This window comes from Thermobia domestica, chromosome 7 (genome assembly GCF_964235325.1).
Source record: "Thermobia domestica chromosome 7, izTheDome1.hap1.1, whole genome shotgun sequence".
NCBI classification, from domain to species: Eukaryota; Metazoa; Arthropoda; class Insecta; order Zygentoma; family Lepismatidae; genus Thermobia; species Thermobia domestica.
The window spans coordinates 135,153,110-135,176,143 of NC_137460.1; the positions used below are offsets into that span (position 1 = coordinate 135,153,110).

A 23,034-nucleotide genomic window follows, 5' to 3' on the forward strand; every position below is an offset into this window, starting at 1 on the left:
ATTGCGTTGGTGATTCGACACAGGAGTACCATGACTTTGCGCGGAGCGTGTTTGATTGCCGCTGGTGGAATTCGATCAGGACCTGCTGCTCGCTGTGTGTTGAGCTTCCTGACAATCTTCTGGACTTCCCTGGGTGTCACTAGTTGGTCTGCTGGGCAGGGCTCTGGTTGCTCTAGGTTCTGTATGCTTCTTGCCACGGTTTCTATTGTGCGTCGGTCGGGTTGTATATTGTGCTCCTGGAAGACATTCTCCTAGTGTGTTGCAAATAGATCTGCCTGTTCCTGAGGTGAGTACACCAGTCCTTGAGGTCCGCGTAGAGGCTGAGTCCGGGGTGGTCCTGAGGGTTTACTCAATGAGCGAAGGAGTTTCCAGAACTCTGGCGATGGCGTCTCCATTTCTCGGATCTTCTGGTCCCACTTTTCCATGTTTCTTCTCTGGAGTCTCTTCTTGACTCGTTGAGGAGTGTCATCCGTTATAAGTGATGGGCTTAAGGCCATAGATATCGATAGTGTCCACAAATGTGTATAAATAAATCAATAAACATAATCAATCAATCAATGTGACAGTAGACATATTTAAAAGCAATTGCTTTCAGTTAACTGAAGCTATTTAAGAGTGATTGCTTTCAGTTAACTGAAGCTATTTAAGAGTGATTGTTTTCAGTTAATTGAAGATATTTGAGTAATTATTTAAAGTTAATTGAAGATATTTGAGTGATTATTTTCAGTTAATTGAAGCTATTTAAGAGGGATTGTTTTCAGTTAATTGAAACTATTTGAGTGATTGTTTTTAGTTAATTGAAGCTGTTTAAGAGTGATTGTTTTCAGTTAATTGAAGCTATTTGAGTGATTGTTTTTAGTTAATTGAAGCACTTTGAAAGTAAATATGCCCAGGTTTGGCCGTGTACTCCAAGAGTGGCTTCTTCAATAAAAGTTACTTTTGTCTCTGTAAAAACTTATCACGATCTCGAACTGGTTTTCCTGAGAAATAAATCTAGATAAGCCACTGAATATTTTTATGCTAAATATGAAGTACTGAGGTCTTTGCTCACTTAAAATTCAAGGTTGATGCATTTTTAAAATTTGCTGGATCTAGCAACAAAAGAATCATAAAGGCTTAACTGATTTGCCCACGGTCACTAATAACACGATTCTAAATTGTTACATAACATTGCTCAAACATTTATACGTGCTTAGTACTAACAAAAGAACGATTCTAATTGTCAAAATCTCACAATATTTAATACCAATATTTTGATATATGTTCAACGCAATAATAAGAATAATAAAAATCTATAAATGCATGTGTGCAACGTGTCTTTCCCTTTGTTTAGTCATAGTTATTAAGTGTATTTTATTACTTCTTACAGTTGTATTTCCCAGAGCAAACAGTTCTTTTTTTTCTTGCTGCTCTAAAGGAATAACTTATAACAAACGCCCACTGCAGCAACATAGTAGTCATGGGGTTTATGTAAATTCCATTTGAAGGTTGTTAAGAAACGCAAACAGCATATATGCACCGTAAATATCATTAAAGATATTCACAAAGAGAGAATACTAATAGTCTGCTTTATAAGTGGAAAAAGTTTATTATTATTATTATTATTATTATTATTATTATTATTATTATTATTATTATTATTATTATTATTATCGAGCTTCACTCGATTATGTTCCTAGACTAAGGGAGATGATTAATAATAAACAGAGTGGTAAAATGAAGAAAGTGGCAGTAAACGGGAGAACCACTATAAAATCCGCACACACACAGTATTTGTCCACCACAAACTCCACTTGGTGGGAGCTGGGATTGAGCCTAGTTACCACGCACCAAAGTGAGCAATGTACCATTGAACCATCGTGGCAGTGTTTATGTATTTATAGTGATAGGAAGGTATGTACATTATAATTATCATCACCATAAATATTCTGCCATTATTGTCAGGTCGCATGCCGTCTCCCGTTATTGGCAGGAGGTATGAATAAACTAATGATCTTCATATACCATGGTCTTCAGTTAACTTCTTCGTTTTCACGTAGGGTTTTTATATTTAATACTTGCCATTAACAATAGATTCTTTTTCCTGTCCCTCTTTTTTCTGCCACCGTATCTTCTGGTACCTTCTTAGAAAGTTCATCTTAACCAAAGTTCCAAATCTTTTTATTGCATCTAAAATTCTTCCTTTCCTCCTGAAATGACTAGCTTCCACAACAATTTTTATAGAGGGAGTTTGACTACGGGCCTATGATATAAAGTACTCTCTAACTACCTCCATAAAAATTGTTGCGTGAGTACCTTAGGATTCTAAAACGTATTTTTGGATAGAGCACATACTAGTTCCTAAGTGAAGTCTTACCCGACTACAGTAGGTCCCATAGTTTTGAAGCTATGGACCTTTAGGATTATTTTTTTTCATGTTTTCGGCAGCCTATAACACATAAACGATGGGGTTTTCGCCCTATGTTTATAGGAACTTTTTTGTTTGTTTTACTCTCAGGAATCACTCCTCTGGTTTTGTATAACGAATTTAGCGCCATACTGTATATATATCCCTCTCAAGTTTCGGAGCTGAATTTGGATTTAGACAGCATCGAAAGTGTTACTGTTTTTCTCACTGACTCCGAAAACTATAGATTCCACACTTAATATCGGTCATTTTTGATAATTTTTAAATGTGTCTCTCCCACCGTCTCTCCTAAGTTGCACCGTCAAAATGATAAAAACCGTCTTAGGTCCGAACTTCATCTATGTTGAAAATTTTATCGATGATTCAAGAGTGATGAAGTCATAAAACCGTTACTTTCATTTATATATCTGTCCCCCTTCCCTAAGTTGCTTCGTCAAAGTAAAATGATAAAAATTGGCCCGGGCCGGAAGCTTATCGATGTTGAAAATTTGATCGAGATCGGTCGTAAGGTTCAAGAGTTATTAAGTTATATATATTATATATAATATCGCCCTCTAAGTTCTACCGTCTAAGTGAAATTACAAAAAAAAATCCCAGGCTTGAACCTCATCTGTGTAAAAATTTCATCGAGCTTGGTCGTTTGGTTGAAGAGTTATTAAGTTTTGTTAATTTTTTTAACTCCCCCTCCTACCCCTCGCCGAAGTTTTAGCGCCAAAGTGAAATGATAAAAATACACTCCCAGGCCTGAACTTCATCCATGTTGAAAATTTGATCGAAATCGGTGGAGTGGTTCCAGAGATTAAGAGTCACAAACACAGTCCTTTCTATTTGATAATATAGATTTTTTTTTTTTTTTTTTTTTTGCGTAAATGTCAATATTCTGAATCCTAAAGGATTTGAACCTAATATGTATTTATGTATGTGAAAGTGTGCTTAATAATAATAATAATAATAATAATAATAATAATAATAATAATAATAATAATAATAATAATAATAATAATAATAATGTGACAAGTGTGCTTGAAGTTGTACATTTAGTCCCAGGTTGTACTCCTAGTCGAAGAGAATTGGATGCATTACTTCGCATAGGCGTAAGTAGAGGGGCCAGTCCGCCGAAGAAAACTGTTGTCCCCTGAAACACAGTCCTATCACAGATAAGATTCTGTTAGTTGTCAATAATAAGTCACTAGCCTTCTTCTCTCATTTCACCTTTCAACAAGTAACAATATCATGTACTACGTCGTATTTGCTCAATTAGCATCGAAACCGGAAATGATAGATTTGGATTTACAGAGGTTACAGTGGAGATGAAATATACAGGATGTCCGGAACGGGACTGACGGATTTTAAAAGTGTATAGTTTTAATATGGCCAGAAATACAGAAGAAAAAAAAAAACATGCATTTTAAAGGAGAACTCAGAAAGTTTATTTAGTGTTACTTACAAGTAATTCTAACTCATTGTAACTTCACGTGAGCTCTATTTGTAACTCTTACAATATCTAGCCTGAACTCAGTCTCTCTCCACGTATTCTAAGAAATCCAGGGGGTAACATCAGGAGAGCGTGTAGACTACCTAATTGGCCCATCACGGCCTATCCAGCGGCCAGGAAATTCAGTATCAAGGTACTCTCTCACTTGTAGGCTCCAATGTGGCGGGCACCATTCAATTAGAATATCACTTGAGGTTGTAAATGTTGTAACTGGGGAACAACAAATTGTTGAAGCATGTCTAAGAACACATTTCTAGGGATGGTACGAACGAGTTTGAACGAGTTTTCATTGAAACTCGACTCGACTCGACTCGAAATAGACATCTTTGAGCTCGACTTGAGAACTCGGCTCGAAAATTTGCCTCGAGTTTCGAGTTAAGTCGAGCCAAATCGAGCAAAATGCTGTGTGTAGTTTCAAGTACTCTTCAAGTATCCTACATAGACAATATAATTATTATGAATGAAACTTATTACTACTACTACTACTACTTATTATTATTATTATTATTATTATTATTATTATTATTAACAACAACAACAAAAAAAACAACAACAATACCGTGTATGAACATGAAAGATAGGCGGTTTGTATCTCAATACTAAAAGCTAGCTGATTGTTGTCCTCGGTAGTCGTGAAGTCTAGGAGGCAAGGACATCGTTCATGAGGTTCTCGGTTTGAGTTCCGGAGAAGCAAATATTCGGGATTGAGCCAAAAATTGTTAAAAGCTATAGGGCGCCGTCCAAACATGTTCAAACCTCCGCGGCCCAGGTTTAGGGTTATCAACGGTTTGAGCAGCTTGGTTCACAGCTCATTCACTATCGAGCCGAGCCAACACCTCACCCAACCGAGTCGCTCGAGCTGATGGCTCACCTGAGCCGAGTCGCTGGCTCATCCCAACCGCGTCGGCTAGAACTGTTCACTCAGTTGAACCGAGCTGAGCCGTTTGACATCACTACCCAGGTTGGGCTTCTTGCTTGGGCTCAAAACTTCGATTGTGCAGGTCTCAGCTTTGATGGTAAGAACTACAGTATACGAGTATACTTATATTGGTTATACTGATAAATATCTATGGTTATATCTAAAGTTATACTGATTAGTCAATGAGTCAACTTTATATCTTCTGTCTCTTATCGTTCATACTGCAACACCCGAAACCACAATTCATCGGCCGCCACTGCTGCTTACATTTCTCATGGCTTCGCTTTTCACTCTAATCAGGTAATGATTTCTAAACGAGCTAAAACGAGCTGAACGAGCGAGCAATTTACCAAACTCGACTCGACTCGAAACTCGACCTCAAAACAGTGACTCGGCTCAAAACTCTACTCGAGAAAATTATCCTTGATTCGACTCGAAACTCGACTCGAATTCGCTTCGAGTTTCAAGTCGAGTCGAGTTTTAGCTCGACTCATGCCCATCCCTACACATTTCCTTTTATGATTTGCTCTGTGAAAAAGGAGGAGCCTATAACTGCATTATGTGTTAAAGCATACCAAACTTCAATTTGGGACTGTGTCTAGAATGTTCTATGTACGCATGCGGATTCTCAGATCCCCATATCCTAACATTGTGTCTGTTAACACAACCAAACAAGTGAAAAGTTGCCTCATCAGAGAGAACAACGTTCAATAGGAAATTATGGTCATAATCAATCTTGTCCAGAATTTCAGTAGCAAGTGCTGCTCTCTGTGACTTATCGTTGGGCTTAACTTCTTGCAACAATTGCACTGTAACCGTTTGTGTACCATATCATGCACTGTTGACTTTGGAATTGCCCTGCTCGCTGCGCGAATTGACTTCCCCGGGCTACGTGAGAAACATTCTCCTTTTGCTTCCACATTTTCTTCTGACATACGCGATTTACCACCGCTGTGTTCAGGGACGGATCCAGGGTAGACTTCTGAGGGGGCAGTGGGTTGTAATACTGCTACTTAGAGGTACTTTTAAGAGCTCCATACTCTGGGATGGGTTTTATTTATATATATAAAATAAGAAAGTTTCTTCTTCTGGGGGCGATCGTCCCCCCCCCCATGGATTGCCCCTGGCTGTATTGTTTCACTACACTCCCCGTTGATAAAAATTGATTCTTCCACGCCTGGATACTGTTGCGTGATGGAGGATCCTTGTAGTAAACATGTCGAAAGTTTCGTTGAACTTGAATAACACTTTTTGTTTCTGCAAAGCACCACACGCATTGCGCCTTTTTGACAGGTGATGCCATTTCTGTTTATCGGCGAACACCGTCACCGGTAGTTGTTGAAGTATGAAAATTTGCTGAACAAAACTTTTTGAGTTTTCTTTCAATATAAATGTTTTTTTTTTTCTGCCTCTCTGACCATATTAAAACTATACACTTTTAAAAACCGTCAGTCCCATTCCGAACACCCTGTATTACCGGAATGCTTACGGTAATGAATTGAAGAAGACTTTCTATCGCTATATGTGACAGTTTCTACTCTATAGCTATCAGCATCATTATAACTGGAAGTGGTTGATTTCTGCTAATTCTAGTTTTTTTTTTTTTTTTTTTTTTTTTTTTTTTTTTTTTTACCTATTCTTAGAACACTAAATCGATTAAAAGAAAATCGCTTCTCGGTATATCTTGTATCGTTTTTGCCCTATATAGATCAGTGTTGAAAACTGAAGTTCTAGTGGATTTCTATCACTTCTGGTTTTAGTAAAAGAGTTAAAGATGAAAATGAAATGTAATCTTCGGACGTATTAATTAGTGCTGTGTAATTTTTGTGACATTTGCGGTTTTCGGTTTTTGAGAAAACCGGTTTTCTGATAACCAAAAACCGCACATGGTTTTCCAAACCGAAACCACAAAAGCGGTTTTCAAAAACCGAAACCGAAAAAGCGGTTTTCGGTTTTTAAAACCGACATTTCGGTTTTATGAAATTTACTTTTTCAAAAAACCGGTTTTCGTTTTTTTTTTCAAAAACCGATTTCGACAGTACCGATTAATCGATTGCAGTAAAGGAGTTCTCGCTATCTATTACTGTTTTCACTCTATAGTAATCAACGTAAAAACTGGAAATGGTTGATTGATTTTAATATCACCTCCATCAACGTACTTTTGACCCCCTACGTTGGACAGATACGGTATATATATATAAGTTATGGTAAACTAAACTCCATAGGAAAGTATAGTTTCATCTTCGGTGTTGCTAGAGACACTACACTTTTAAAAGAAATTACATATCTTATTCCTCTTTTGCCCTATTTACCAGTCCTATGAACTCATAGCGTGATTTAAGCGGTTGGTGTACGTGCTTTCGCTGAAAGAGTCCCGGCTTCGATTCCCGGTGGGAGTTCATGTGGTTTGGGTTCCACGTTAAGCTGTTGGTCCGCATCTCATACAGCCTCGCTGCTGAAAGGGATAACTAAATCAAATCAAAGCATGCTAACAGTAGTTTATAACCATCTTGATATTCCAATCAAAAGACATTTACTGTAAATTAATACAAGCAATATAAGTATGTTCAAATGTTTTACGCTTCCGATACATTACCACTTATGGATATACTGATCATGTTTGCGTGCGATTTTCTCTTTCAGTTCATCATACAATCTCTCCAAACAGACTTCATGACATTGGAGTTGGGGCACTATGCCAAAACCAATTTGCATACTGATACATGACAAACTTGGCTACTATGTTATTTTACCCAAATTTTATTGAGCAACAGCATTTCCAAGGAATAGGCTGTCCTTTTTTAGACGTTTGCATGAAATTCAGTGTCATCAGTATTCATACGTGTTTAGTTTGTTATGTAGTTTTCTCTCTCCATTTGATTGTCCATCTCTCTTTACTTCGAGTATCTTTTCTCTTCGTTCTCTTTTCGAAATTCCTCAGTTTAAAAAAAAAATTCTCATGAGTAGCTCCAAACTTTCCATTATTACTGATTAATATGCACAGTTATCTTTAAATTGAAGTTTCTCACTTTTCAATTTTTCGATATTAGCAGTTACAGCAGCACTTTCGATATACAGGGTGTCCATAAAGTTCGTTGCCACCCCGCGCGTATCTTCAAATCGATTGCGAATATGAGAAAACGCAAACACATGTCCATCATTATTTTAAGGGGCTTGGATATTGAGCTATAAGAGGTCCACCCCAGACACCCCCATATAGAGGTACGTGGGGTCAACTTAAAAATTTTAAATGGCAAAGGGGGTCGAGTAATATATCGTTTGAAAGGACTTAACAAGAGAAATATTTCACCGAAAGTTTCAAGTCCCTATGTTGACAACATCGAAAATGACAGGGGTTCACATTTCGTGTCCATAAAGTCCGTTGCCACCCCGTGCATCTTCGAGAATATGATAAAATGCAAAAACACAACCCCTCGTACTCCTATCTGTAAGTGTCTGGGGTGTACCTTTTATTCAAAGGTAAAATTCAAGCCCCTTAAAATAATGATGGACGTGTTTTTGCGTTTTCTCATATTCGCAGTCGATTCGAAGATACACAGGGTGGTAACGGATTTATGGACACGAAATCTGAACCCCCGCCATTTTCGATGGGGTCAACATAGGGACTTGAAACTTTCGGCAAAATATTTCTCTTGTCGAGTCATTTCCAACTATTAGTCGACGCCCTTTGCCATTTAAAATTTTCAAGTTGACAACACGTACCCCTATATGGGGATGTCTGGGGTGGACCCCATCGAAATTCAAGCCCCTTAAAATAATGATGGACGTGTTTTTGCGTTTTCTCATATTCGCAGTCGATTCATGAACGGAACATGAACGGAAAATTCCAGCAAATTTTGATCCGGAATACGAACACTGCTTTGGAATCCGAACGGCTAGCACGGATTGTGTGTGTTCGTATGTTTCCCTTGTGCTTCGGCCACTCATATGCTTTCTCGTTCGTTGTGTTGGAAGTTTTAGTGAAAGCATTTCCTGAGATTTCTTTGCTGCTCATTTTATAATTTTGCACTAATTTTGTTATTTTTATACGAGGAGTGATCAGCAAGTAAGTTCATTAAGCCTGCAGTAAAACATGTATATATTATTTCATACAATCAATACAGCCGACAGATAGTACATACATTAGGTTATTTTTCGACATAGTTTCCATGTCGGTTGAGGCACTTGTCTATCGTGGGATAAGTTTTGAAGATTCCTCCTGGTAAAAGACCTGTCCTTGCATGTCAGCCACGTTGTGACGAACTGTTTCACTCCTCGTCTGAAGCGAAATGATGGCCTCCTAGATGCTCCTTCAAGTGCGGGAACAGAAAATAACTTGGAGCTAGGTGCGAACTGTAGGTAGGGTGGTGGATGCTGTCCCAACGAAACTGCTTCAATAGCATGGTGTTCTTCGTTGCGGGCGCGCATTGTTGTGAAGGATATGACGCCCCTGGTGAGAAGTTTTGGCCATCTTTCCATAAACCTCTAACACCTGTCGGTGAATTTCAGCTGCGGTTACATGTTCCCCACAGAAATCGAATAACTGAACGGGCTTCTTCACGAGATCAATTTTCGAAACGAGTCGCCATTTGTGTTTACTTACAACTAGCGCTGTAGGTGGCCGGTAGCTGAAACTCTGCACAATTGTCAATCCCATGTAGTAAAGTAACTAGATATTCCTCATTCCTCCATACCAGATGAAACTCTAGAAATATCGGCTTTGTAACCTTAGTTTCTGATCCTTCCTCGTACATAATAAGAACTAATATTCACCGTAAGTCTTAAGGGTCTTCACTACAGCGAAATTAAACTACCGCTCATTTTAATGTTTTTTCTGTAATATCCTCAAAACAAATAAAAATATTCGAAAAGCAGAAACGTAGTGAACTAGGCAATACGGTACCTTTATCACAATTCACCTATCTGTTTTGGGTATGCAACTAATTACAGAACCCGCAAAAAATGCTAATTCTATCTACAGTTGCAAATCGAAAGCAGATAGATGAGTTGTGATAACGGTATCACATGCAAACTCGTATTATCTAGTTCACTACGTTCCTGTTTTCCGAATATTTTAATTTGTTTTGATGATATTACGGAAAAATTTTAAATTAACATTAGTTTAATTTCGCTAAAGACCTTTAAGGTTCATTTTTAGCATATTATTATTATTATTATTATTATTATTATTATTATTATTATTATTATTATTATTATTATTATTATTATTATTATTATATGTTAATACTTTACCTTAAAATCCAGTGTACGAGTATCTAATATAAAAAGTGACTCGTATCTAATGCAAAAAGTCATTTTGAAAATCGAGTTCGTGGGACCCAAAATGGATCAATCCAGTTTCTAATTATTATAAGACAAAAATAATTGTCTTCGAACTCCAAACGATTTGGAACTTGAACAAGCTTCTGAAATGCATTTTAAGTTCATATTCCAAGCTGTCACTGGTATTAATTAAATATAATAGTAAAGTTTTGAACAATATACTGTATTTCGAGTAACACTACTCCTTTTTATTACATTATTTCAAATCTATATATGATTTGAAAATTTATATTATATTTGTTATTCAGTATTGCAAATTATGCCTGTGCTCATATCATTTTTGATCATTAGAATTAAATGTGTATATCACTGCTACCTGGTTTGACTTTTTAACCGTAATATCTGAGTAAAGAAAAGTATACAAAACGTTTTCTACCTAATTCGTGAAGTACTTCTTCAAAAGAGACAATTTGCGTCATTGAAAAAAAAAAAGCAAGTACAAGATCTAATATTCTCTACATATCCAGAGAGATCTATGCTACAGTATGATAAAAGATTTCAAGGTCAAGAAAAGAGAGATGTCTGTAAGCTAACCTGGTTTATCTCTCTTTACACTTCCACATGAAATACATGTTTCGCTAAAGTAGATTGTATATATAAATAAATTTCAATAAAGAAACAAATAAAAAAAGGCAAACTTACAGATTTGACATATTTATGTTGTTGCTACTTAGAAAACCACTTCTTCGTTAATCAGCAACACTATCAGATAGTCTTTTTACCAAGAAGGTTGTTACAGAATAAGTGAAATGAATTAATTGGAAGTATATACACATACGTTATTCTTTTTTCTTTGGTGATATGTATATAACAAGTCGTAACTTCTAAAATATACGAGGCAAATTAGTATGTTCAATTGAAAATATAGTGTGTTGACAAAGTAATTTCTTATTTACTTCTAATATCAGTGCTTTGGCGATGGTTGGTTGGCAATAGTAAGCATTAGGTTCATGATCATAACACCTTTTCTGTCAGGACTTTGAATCCAACTTAGAGCATGAGTGTTACGTATTGTCCTTTCATCATAAGTTTTATTATCATTTCTTACCATCTCGTTTCCTGTAAAGAGCAAAATCGTGACATGTAAGATTCAAAAATAAGTTATTTACATTGTTCAAGCTTTGTTTTTTGTAGACAAATTTGATCTAAACTACTCGCTGAGAAAAACAGTACGTTTATTATAAAAAATAAGAATGTATAACAGTTTCGCCAACAATTCACTTTGACTCGAGAAAGTGCCTTACGAAGCCAAACAGGTACATGTTAATAATTTTTACAATAAAACTCATTGTTCTTCTCAGCGAGTAGTTGTCGCCAAAAATAAATGAACAAATAAACTCTACAGTATTATACAAGGATCTTATAAAATAGAGAATCTGGCCTTACAACAAAATCTTGAAGCCATACGTCACAGTTTCGCCACCCCTAATCTGCCCACTCCGCCCAATAGGATCGCAATGTTTTGAGCCAACAATCATGGCGGAAACGAAAGTAGCCAATCAGACGATGGCAGAAACGAGAGTAGCCAATCAGACGTGCCGATGCTCGGTTGTTTTTTGGCTTCATCGATTTAATAGGATGAAGGTATATATATATGGGCAGATCCTCTATTTATAACATCCTTGGTATTATATAGCGTTTAACGATGATAATAATAATAATAATAATAATAATAATAATAATAATAATAATAATAATAATAATAATAATAATAATAATAATAATAATGTCCATATATTAAAGAGACACCAATCGTTGAACCTTATTTATTTTATCAATAATTAAACTTGATTGTAAAAGTTCATGTGTATTTTCGAGAAAATAATAATAACTAAAAACAAAAATAAATAAATAAATAAATTGCGAACCTAAAAAAACGTAATGCTGTACAATATCCATACCACTTATTGACATGAACCTGATATTAAAATATATCCTCATTAAACTCTCCATTCTGACACTATCAAGGTGGCAGTACATAGCATGGTTAACGAAATAAAACTTATCATAAAGTTTTTTAAATTTTAATTTCTTTTCGTAAATAAAAGAAACTACATTTCTGTTTCTAGTAAATTATTTTATTGAAGATAAAATATATCAGTCGAAAAATCACACATCAACCTGAACAAAATAAGACCGTGAGCGTAAATTATGATGCGCTGTTTTCGAGAAAGAAAAATGAAATTTTTTTAGCACCTTGTCCCTGTAGCCTTGCGCTGTCATTTGTTAGTGTCTTACAGAATGTCTCAAAACTCTTTGATTCCACCTCGTATGTTATATGTTGCCAATCTTATCCAGTTGATAGTTTTCATTCTGCTACAGGAGAACAGATTATTTATTTATTACACGTATTAATATAATGTTTATGAAAATATGCACTTTAAAATAGTAGTCTGTATCTCTTGTTTGATTTCTTCTAATAATAACACAATACTCCTAACCAGGGGTAAAAGTGAATCTGAAAATGTAGGGGGGATGCATGACGTCACGCCGTTCCTCGTGCCTATGTTTCCCCATTCTAATTTTAGGAAGCGGAGTGACGCCCTTGAATTTTTTCAGAAGTGGGGGAATGACTTCCTCTGCGTTCCCCTTCACTTTTACTCCCGCTCTTAACAATAACACACGTACTCGTAACAGTGATGTTCATATTAGCTGTAATATTGTGCCTAAGTTAGAACTATCCAAATGAGACATTAGCTGGATTAGATTTTCTTTATCGTATTACGCAATAGTTACAGGTACAGTTGAATGTTTATAATCTAAAAACAGGAACAGCATTACTGAAATTTTGAAACTAATTTTATACTTTGAATTACGATTGTCTAAGAGGAACATTAGTATGATTGCCTATCAGTTTCACTTTATACTTGGAATTTATAAACTGACTATTGTATATATATGTATGACTCTTTGAAATAACAAAGTAATTAAACTGTTAATATTTTACCTTCTCTTGCAGGCAAGAAGGAAATTCTAAAAGGTATAAATGGATGTTTTCAAGCGGGAGAACTTACCGCCATCATGGGACCATCAGGAGCTGGAAAAACAACATTGCTCAAAGTATTAACAGGGTTTAAGTAAGTAGTCAATCAGCTAACTATATTGCTTTTGTACTAATAATTAAGCGTTTTTTTAATAGAAAAAAGGTGCTAAAATTAGGCGTGAAAAGGTGCTACGTCACTCAATTATTTTGTCAGCTGCTCGTGTATGTTTGCATTTGGAGTGAAACGTCTTTGTACATGCTAAATCTTCTTTCCATACCAACAGAGACTTTTTTTTCTTTGGCAGCGAGTGGTTCTGGGTTCGATTCCCGAAGGGGACACTCAGTCGAAAAAGTTCAGAAGTTTTTTTTCAGGCCAGTCATCGTGAGTGAGATATTCCTCACTCACACTAATCAAATGCCGGAGTGGTACCTTACATAGATCCCAGGCCGCTTCCTTCCTACCATAATCCTTTCTTCCTGCTCTTTCCTTAGAATAGTGTGATCGGCGACGGAGGTCATCCCTCATACGTGACGGATTAACATGGCCATAGATGCCTAAAGCCCAGAAACCTCACTCCTAATCTTTTTCTGTGGCAAAACTACGTAATTGTTCCTCACAGTAGCAAGGGCGCCCATCAGGGTGGGCAAGGTGGGGCGCTCGCCTCCCACTAGAGGAAATTGTACTTCAGAATATCGAAAGCCCAACAGAATTTTTACATTAATTACAGCAAAATTTAAACCTATATTTGAAACGTCGCTTATACTTGCCCCCCCCCCTTGTAAACCACAACATGGGCGCCTTTGCACAGTAGTAAATACCCCAGTGTTTTTTCCTAAGCATTGTTGTTTTAAGCTCTTTTCTGGCTAAAGTAGTTGGCGTGGTGATACTTGAAAATTGGAACTACAATGTTTCGATACAGAGCAGAGTTGCCAACCTCAGAGAACAAATTTATCGATTTTCGCCTTTAAAATTATCGTATATTATTAAAAGAAATATCGTATATTCGTTATTACACGTGATAATTGTAGAAACAAGTATAATACTAGTAATAATAGCCATAATATATAATTAAATTATGTAGTAACCTTAACTTTAAACTCCAAATCGGCGTCATTGTCCTTACCATTTTTTTAAAATCCTTGTTAATATTTCTCTGAACCAGGCCGGTAGCCACCCCAAAAATGTAGGGGGGCTGGGAGAACTTAGGGGGACCGATCCAACTATATTATTGTTCATCACCATATATAGTTCATTTGCAAGCCTACCTTGAAAATTTTAGGGGGACATAAAAATTTAAGGGGGACCTGGCCCCCCTTAGACCCCCGTGGATACGGGCCTGCTCTGAACAATAACAATATTTCCACCCCTCCTAAACGTAACTGCATTTAAAGAATGGCTGCAGGGTTGATATTTACTAATTCTTTAATGGTTATTGATTTATTTTAGCGAGAATGACTTTTAAAAACCTCAGTATGTGTGTTTTATAATCATTTAATGCACATATATAATTTATTTGCCCATTCAAAAATTACAAAACAGTGGGCGTTATAAAATCATCGTATATTCACCTATATCATGGACATTATCGTATATTGCACTAAGGCTTAAATTATTGTATATCACAATTAAATTATCGTATGATTGAGAAGACTGATACAGAGAAATAACGAATTGATTAATTTTTTTTAAAAAAATCCTTACATAAAAACTGCACACTCAATCCACGATGATCAGTGAATAGGCTACCTCAATAAACTTGCACTTCCAATCCGATGTACTAAATCATGTTATTGTCGCTCATTCTAGCTTCGGAACTTCTTTGCCTTTATTTAAAAAAAAAAAAATAAAATAAAAGAATAAAATAATATATTCGGGAAAAATAGTTTGTTTCGAAAAACTTAAGAGATATTTACAAATAAACTTGGAGATATCTTCAACGTAGCCTCTCTTTCAAATTTCGATTCAATACCGAAGCCAATCGTTTGTTCCTTGTTTATTATTATTATTTTTTTTAAATAGTTTGTTTCGAAAAAAGTAAAGATATATTTAGAAAATTAAGTTGGGTGCAACCAACTTCACGCTGACCCCTGAAATTTTAATTTTCAATTCAAAACCAACATCAATTTTTTTTCATTTGTTATTAATTGTTTTGAAAAAAAAGAAATTATAGTTTGTTGCGAAAAACGTAAAGAGATATTTGCAAAATAAAGTTGAGAGTTAACTTCACATTAGCTCCTTCTTTCAAATTTTAATTGAAACCCAAAGCCAATCGGTTTTTTTTTGGGGGGGGGGTAGGGGGTAGTTAATGATTGTTTTGAAGAAGAAATAATTTGTTTCGAGAAACATAGAGAGATTTAGAAAATTAAGTTGACGTCTTACGAACTTCACACTTTTGTTATTTATATAGAAAAACGTAACTAAGTAATGTAAATATTCGCTTGGATTTCGAATCGAAATTTAAAAATTGGAAACCAATGTAAAATTGACACCAACTTAATTTGTAAATATTCCCTTCTGTTTCCTAAATAAATTATTTTTCTTCAAAACAATCAAAAACAAATGGGAAAAAAACGATTGGCTTGGGATTTTAAATCTGCATTTAAAAGCGAGGACTATGTGAAGATGGTCACTCCACTTTCAAAATTCGGTTCCAAACCCAAACCACTCGTTATTTTTTAAATACAGTATTTTGTTATTTATTGCTTCCACAAAAAGTTATTTGTTTTGAGAAACGTAAAGAAATATTTAGAGACTTATTTTTGAGTTTGACCAGACAGAATAAGTATGAGGGGGAAGCGTGTATTGGTATACAAGTTTTCCCTCATATGTATTCCGTCTATCAATACAAAACTTGGTATACGCATATCTTATCCCCTATACTATTATTTGAGATACATTTGGATTGTGTGCTTTTACCCGGGGCTACTCCAGAGGGCTCCAAAGTTAATGGGAGGAATTTCTGGAGGAAATTTTCCCGATATTCTCCCAATTTTTCCTGGTCAAGAACGTTATGTGCTCCAATACATAGCACGTCTGAAAAGCTTGTTTCATGCTGAAGAGAATGAGCTATAAACCATGACTTTCCAATGAACAGTGTTGATGCAATAGCTATTTCACTGTGAGTCTAGGATTTTCTTTATACTCACAGGGTTAATGGGCCCCAGGGACTTACTGAGTTGTCCATGACACCTAATTTTTTTGTGCATGAACTTACCTTTGTTATGTTTATCGAATGAACTAGGTTTGATTCGGATGACAGGTTCATTGAGATCAAACGCTAAATTTTAAGAAAAAAATCTTGATTGATTAACATGGTACTTAGTCGTATTAGGACTGTTGAAATATCACACTACTCAAGTTTCATAGAACCAACTCTTAATTGGATTCGCATGTTAAAACTTGACAACTATATGGATGTATCAAAAAGCGAAATACAGATACACGTATTTCCAACCAGAAACAGTATATAAACTGTGTTTGATTCGGGAACCAATCGACTAAATGGATATAACAAATGAAGTGCAGTTAATTGGTGGAATTTGTTTATTGCTGTAAACTCGCTTACCTTAATTATGGACTTTGATCAGAGGCAAAGTCGAATTTGTACGAGAACAATTATTATATGGTTTATTCATTATTTCAAGTAGGGCCTACTCTTAAATCACAGAAGAAAGAAACTTGCGATCCTATTCTTGCCGTTCGATCCCAGTCCCCGCCAAGTGAACTTTGTGGTGGACAAACACCGTGTGCGTGGGTTTTCTCGGGGTTCTCCCGTTTCCTCCCACTTTCTTCATTCCACCATTTCATTCATCACTCATCATCACCGTCTCCTTTAGCCTGACCGGCATAACCGTGGGACGTAAAACTCAAAGATTTCATTTCCTATTCTTGCCGTACTGCCTAGATTTCGCCTAATTCAACTAGGTAAATGGCCCAAAACCTTTCTTCGCCAGGTTAGTCATACGTGTACATAGTACATGCGGGTCATGCTGGCTCAATGGTAGAGCGCTTACCTCTGCTTCGATTCCCGGCTAAGCAAATTTGTGGTGGACGATATCGCGTGTGTGGATTTTGTCTGGTATTCCTGTTTCCTCCCACACTTATTCCCACTAATTCTTCCATTATCATTCACTTGTCTTAATCATATTTCTCTCTCAGCATAAAAGGCATAACCGTAGGACGTTAAACTAAAAGATTTCATTTCATCATTTTTTTGCATGTACAGTACATTCATACATGTAGAGACAGAGGTGGTCTATTGAGCTTCCTTGTGGCTACATGATTAGCGTACGCACCTGTGGTGTGGAAGACCCAGGCTCATTCCCGGTGGGACCTTATGTGGTTCGGATCCCACTTTAAGCTATAGGTACATGTCCCATATAGCCTAGTTATTGAAAGGGACAATAAACTCCTTGAATCAAAAAGTAGCCTATGTTGCATATTTTTTAGTTAGGTTTAAAGTAATATCTCGAGGACTCTCCATGAAACAAGTAGAGTCAGAATACGGTTCGAGAAGACCGATCTCTTCCAATAGAAAATGATGCACTTTCCGAGACGAGATACCACTTTCATGACAACTCCTGTGACATATACAACGCTAAATGCCCCTCAAGAAATGGTTTTAGGAAACAATAACTAATCTCTTCTCAAATTTAAATTTAACACAGTTCAGTGACGACAGCACCTTTAATTCCTTAAAGGGGGGGGGAAGGGTTACTTTCTTTTTGTAACCTACTGGAAAGGAAAGGTTTATATTATTTCACCTACGTTACAATGCAACATGTCTAGGAGGAGGTTGAAAAAAAAAAAACTATTCCTCTTTCTCTGGTGTCCCTATTAACGTTACATAATGAACAAAGAATATTTGCACAGTGAGAAGAACCTTGAAGAAAAACATAATTCACCGTCCGTAAAAGTGGAAAAACATATAATTCCAGAATTATATCGTTTAATGTAGCATGCATGTATATATACTATGCCTTTTCTGGTTATATCCTTGCAATAATTATAAAAAAAAAAAAAATAATAAGGTAGGCCCTATATCCTTGCAGTAATGAAAATAATACCGGTTAGAGAAATTTAAAAACAACGCTAATTCATATGTTGTATGCTAAACACCTTAGATAAAAACACTTGATTTCAGCTTTGTTTGCGTTTTAGTTACACACAGTAATTACGAGGGAACAAAGTAAGCAGATCATAATGTGAAGATAAATTAGTTAAAAAATACGTTTTGTTCAAGGTCAGTGATGTATTTAAATACATACTATTATCTATGCATCAAGCATAATGCACTACTAGTTATTCTTATTTGGATCCTTTTTTTTTTTTCAATTAAATGGTAAATAAAATGTTAACAAACAGTGAGTTTGGGAATTTGTGTTGTGTATTTTCGAGTAGGATTTTACACGGGATGATAGGCTTCTTATAAGTATGGAGCTAAGGCATGGTATGGAAAACACTCCGCACCATCAGGTTGGACCACACACTGCGAGTGAAATGTTTTATTGTGCTTTCCAGTGGCGTATTTAGGATTTGGTTTCGGGGGGAGCTATGCACAACATGTAAACAAGCACTTATATTTTTCCTTAGAAATAGTAACAAAGATTGTTGTTGTAGGTGAAATTTCGGGGGGAGGGCTTGAGCCCGATAGCCACCCCCCCTAAATACGCCACTGATGCTTCCGGTCAATACGTCCTTTGCAGACAGCATTGATGGAACGAGTCATGGATCACTTGGGTGACAACTTTTGTCCGGTTCATCCGGGCCTGTATGTCACTTCTGAGACATGGTGGTCCGAACAGTCCTAGGGGTTATACGGACAAAATCTCGCGGCCGAAACATCGCCGCCCAAAATCTCGCCGGCCAAAACCTCGCGGGACAAAATCTCGCCGGGCCAAAACCTCGCGTGGCCAAAACCTCGCCGCCCAAAACCTCGCGTGGCCAAAACCTCGCCGTCCAAAACCTCGCGTGGACAAAACCTCGCCGCCCAAAACCTCGTTGGACAAAATCTCGCCGGGCCAAAACCTCGCGTGGCCAAAACCTCGCGGGACAAAATCTCGCCGGGCCAAAATCTCGCCGAGCCAAAACCTCGCCGCGAATGAATTTTTTCTTTAGAATTTACCCAATGTGTTTCCTAATATGCAATTCCACATTACAAATAATAAGAATAATAATAATAAGATACAAAACATCGTGTGCGTGGGCTTTCTCGGGTTATTCCCGTTTCCTCCCACTTTCTTTATTCGATCATTTCCTTCATCCTGGTCATCTACGTCTCCTTTAACCTACAGGACATAATCAAGGGACGTCGTATAAACTCATATATTATTTCATACTTTCATAAATATTATTAGATTTTTGTTAAAATTTTAAGTTTTTTGATGTTCCAAAGTTCACGAAACTAACCTCGTTAGTTGTCATTACTTTCCTTATGCAGACTTTCTTTCCCTATAACCAGTTTAAAAACATCCTGTCGCCATACCTTCACATTGAAATCCTCTAATACAGAAATAGAATTTTCATGTGGTATCGCGGGACTTGGTCAAATACCCGTGATACTTTTTCTGAAACAGCGTCTTTCATACCGTCATCCCTATCATCTGTTGGAACATTTACATTTTGGTCAGGCGAGATTTTGGGTATGGCGATATTTTGGGGCGCGAGGTTTTGGCCCGGCGAGATTTTGGCCCGCGAGGTTTTGGGTGGCGAGGTTTTGGCCAGGCGATGTTTTGGCCCCGCGAGATTTTGGCCCGCGACGTTTTGGGCGGCGAGGTTTTGGCCAGGCGGGGTTTTGGCCCGGCGAGATTTTGGGCTGCGATGTTTTGGCCAGGCGAGGTTTCGGCCTGGCGAGATTTTGGGCCGCGAGGTTTTGGGAGGCGAGGTTTTAGCCAGACGAGGTTTTGGTCCGCGAGGTTGTCGCCGCGAGGTTTTGTACCCAAACCGTCCTAGGGACGCGGAAGCAGTTGAAGTATCTGCTCTTAAGCATTCCTACAGAATTTCTATAGCAGATTAATGATGTTCACTACTTGAACCTCGAATATATATTTGTTTGATCCCCGATGCGACATTCCGTTATCAAGATACCACGTGTCTCTAAGGCCGCGCCACCTTTGCTTCCGAATGTGAACTGCGAATTCATGTGCCTCTACTAGATCCGAAGTTTTGCGAATGCGAATCAAGTTGCAATGTCTCTTTCAAACTTCAATGTGAAATATTTTTGTTTGAAAATTCGTATCTTAAAATCTTGAGAGCACAAAGAAGATGAATATGGATAAATGACATATTTTTTTTTATCAAGAAATAAGGAGGGATAATTTAACTTATTGCCAGCTAGAGCAACAAGAAGAAAAGTTTTTTCGAGTTCGTTAAGTGAATATATAATTAATTTAGAACTTCTGAATATATAGGTCCCTCTATAAACCTTCTGAATATACGCAAAACAAACTTCCTTCTCTCACGTAGTGCTCAATTCCTCTGCAGACGACTCTCCATTCGCACGAATTCGGACGAACAATCTCAGCAGGTTGGGACCGTTCGCATTCGCATCTTTTCGTCGATCTTCGCAATTCACAGGTCGGATCTAGTCGAGGCACTTCAATTTATTTACACATACTGGGAAATTCGCATTCGCAATCGCATTCGGATCCAATGGAGACTCGGCCTAATATTTCAAACATAATTTCAGATTCATTCGTCTTCCCATACTTAAAAAAAAAAAAAAAAAAACCGTACAATGATTTTTCAAACATAGAATACACAAAACTATTGAACGAAACATAGTGTGGGCTCAGCGGCATTTTTTATATTTTAAACGGCAAGTTTTACAGGTTCGCTCCACTATACTTTGAAAACCTCCATGAGAAAAGCATACAGCTTATCTTTTGATAAACCATGTAGTTATCTTTCAGTTCAATGCTTGACACACACAGTGCACACAACAAGCGAGAAAGGAAGCGTTTGTTAGAGTTACATTACCTGTCTCACACATTCACTCCATGTGTTGACGTTTCGTCGTCTCCGGGCCTCAGAATAAGTGGATCACTGTTGAGACATGGGTGTTTGTCTTTGGGTCTTCCGGGTCATTAGTTACGAACTTCGTGACCCGTTCTGTCACTGGCATACAAACAAATACGTGACTCTCACTGCACTACATTCAGAGCCCTGCAAACCCAGGCCCGAATCTCGAGCCGGGCGGAGAACGGGCCGGGCTCTAACCGGGCCGGACCCTAAACTGGCCGGGCACAAACCGGCCTGAGAACAACCAAGTCTGATAAGTCAATCGGAAAATGAGAAGTGTGTCGTCATAATATTGCAATGTCTATTTGTCCTTTTGGAATGGGAAAATCGTGTGAAAGGTTACCCAAGGTTTGTTTTTCTATATCCCTATTCTGTCTATGTGTTACCTGTGCTTGCTCTGTCCAGCCATGTTTATTATACCTAGGTACAATAATACAGCTCATGGACGTTAGTCTTATCCTACACTCATTAGTGCATTACGAATAACAGAGAAGATATGTAAAACTGCTACACCATAGTGATACTAATAATACAACTACTACTGTTAATACTACTAGTACTATTACGATTACGAACGCTAGTGCTAATTCCACTATTGCTGCCACTGCTACTACTATTACTACTGCTACTACTCATTACTATACTAATACGACAGCGAATACCACTACTGCTATTACTAGTAATACGAAAACAAAGCAATGAAAATTAAATCTTTGAGTTTTACGTCCGACAGTTATACCGGCTAGGCTAAAGAAGAAATGGTGAATGAATAAAGTGGGAGGAAACGGGAGAACGCCAAGAACCCCCCTCCCACACGGTGTTTGTCCACCACAAAGTTCACTTGGCGTGAGCTTGGATCGAACCAGGGACCCCATGCACCAGAGGTGAACGCTCAACCACTGAGCCACCGTTCCAGAAACACCTAATCGACCCTGGCGTCTTGGTGATTTATTTGATCATTATATTTTGTTATATTTGTAATATCATACTATAAACCATACAGGAACATGTAACACCATTTGGTATTTCCCTTGCTAATTGAACATTACTACAAATTGCGCTGGTCTTATAAGCACACCAGTTCACGGTTTTGGCCTCCTTGGTCGAATGGTAGCGGTAAATTCTATTTACAAGTCAAGTACTTGACTTCATCATACGTTCTTTAGGTAACTACGGCTTAGGGCGTATGGATGATGGGATGAATTGGTGGAATGAACACAGTGGGAGGAAGTGGGACCACCCCGGAAACTCCCACACACACGGTGTTTGTCCACCACAAAGCTCACATAGCACGAGCAGGGATTGATCCGACGACCTCCAGCACCAGATGTGAGTGCTTTTGCTAATAAGCCACCGTTGTCCCTCGTAGATCAAGCATCGCTTCACATTCTACGCAGACCGGCCATAGTAACTAGTATTTCTCCTTTTTTTTCTGTACTTAGAAGGTAAATTCGGTACCACCAGACATGTCAACTCTGACGTTAATTCGTAGCAGTTGTAGTAGTATTAGCAGTGGTCGTAGTAGTAATAGTAGAAGTAGTAGTATTAGTAGTAGAAGTAGTAATAGTAGTAGTACAGTACTTTGCAGTCGTGAATAAAGACTGTTTCCCAAACACATTATGATTAGCATAGGCTAACATTAGTTTCCGATCTGCCTTTCAGAGTGTCCGGGCCAGCCCGAAATGTGTTTGAAACGGGCAGGGTCGGGCAGAGTCCGGGCCGAACCAGGCGCGCCCGGCCCGTGCAGGAGTCTGACTACATTACACGTTTCCTTTCCAGTCCGCTATAGTTTAATGTTTTTGTTAGTAAGTCCACTGAAGACTTGTAGCTTACTGCAGCTGAGAAGTGTTCTCTTTAACAGTACTCA

The 23,034-nt window shown here is 37.5% G+C and overlaps 1 protein-coding gene across 1 annotated transcript in view; it reads left to right on the top strand.

Annotated features, from left to right (window-relative positions):
- Positions 1-23,034, top strand: part of LOC145690408 (ATP-binding cassette sub-family G member 1-like) — a 201,693-nt gene that overhangs the window by 59,828 nt on the left and 118,831 nt on the right. Inside the window, exon 2 of the mRNA XM_081765253.1 lies at positions 13,124-13,241. Within this exon, the coding sequence (XP_081621379.1) occupies positions 13,124-13,241 (118 nt within the window). The remainder of the gene's footprint in view (positions 1-13,123; positions 13,242-23,034) is intronic.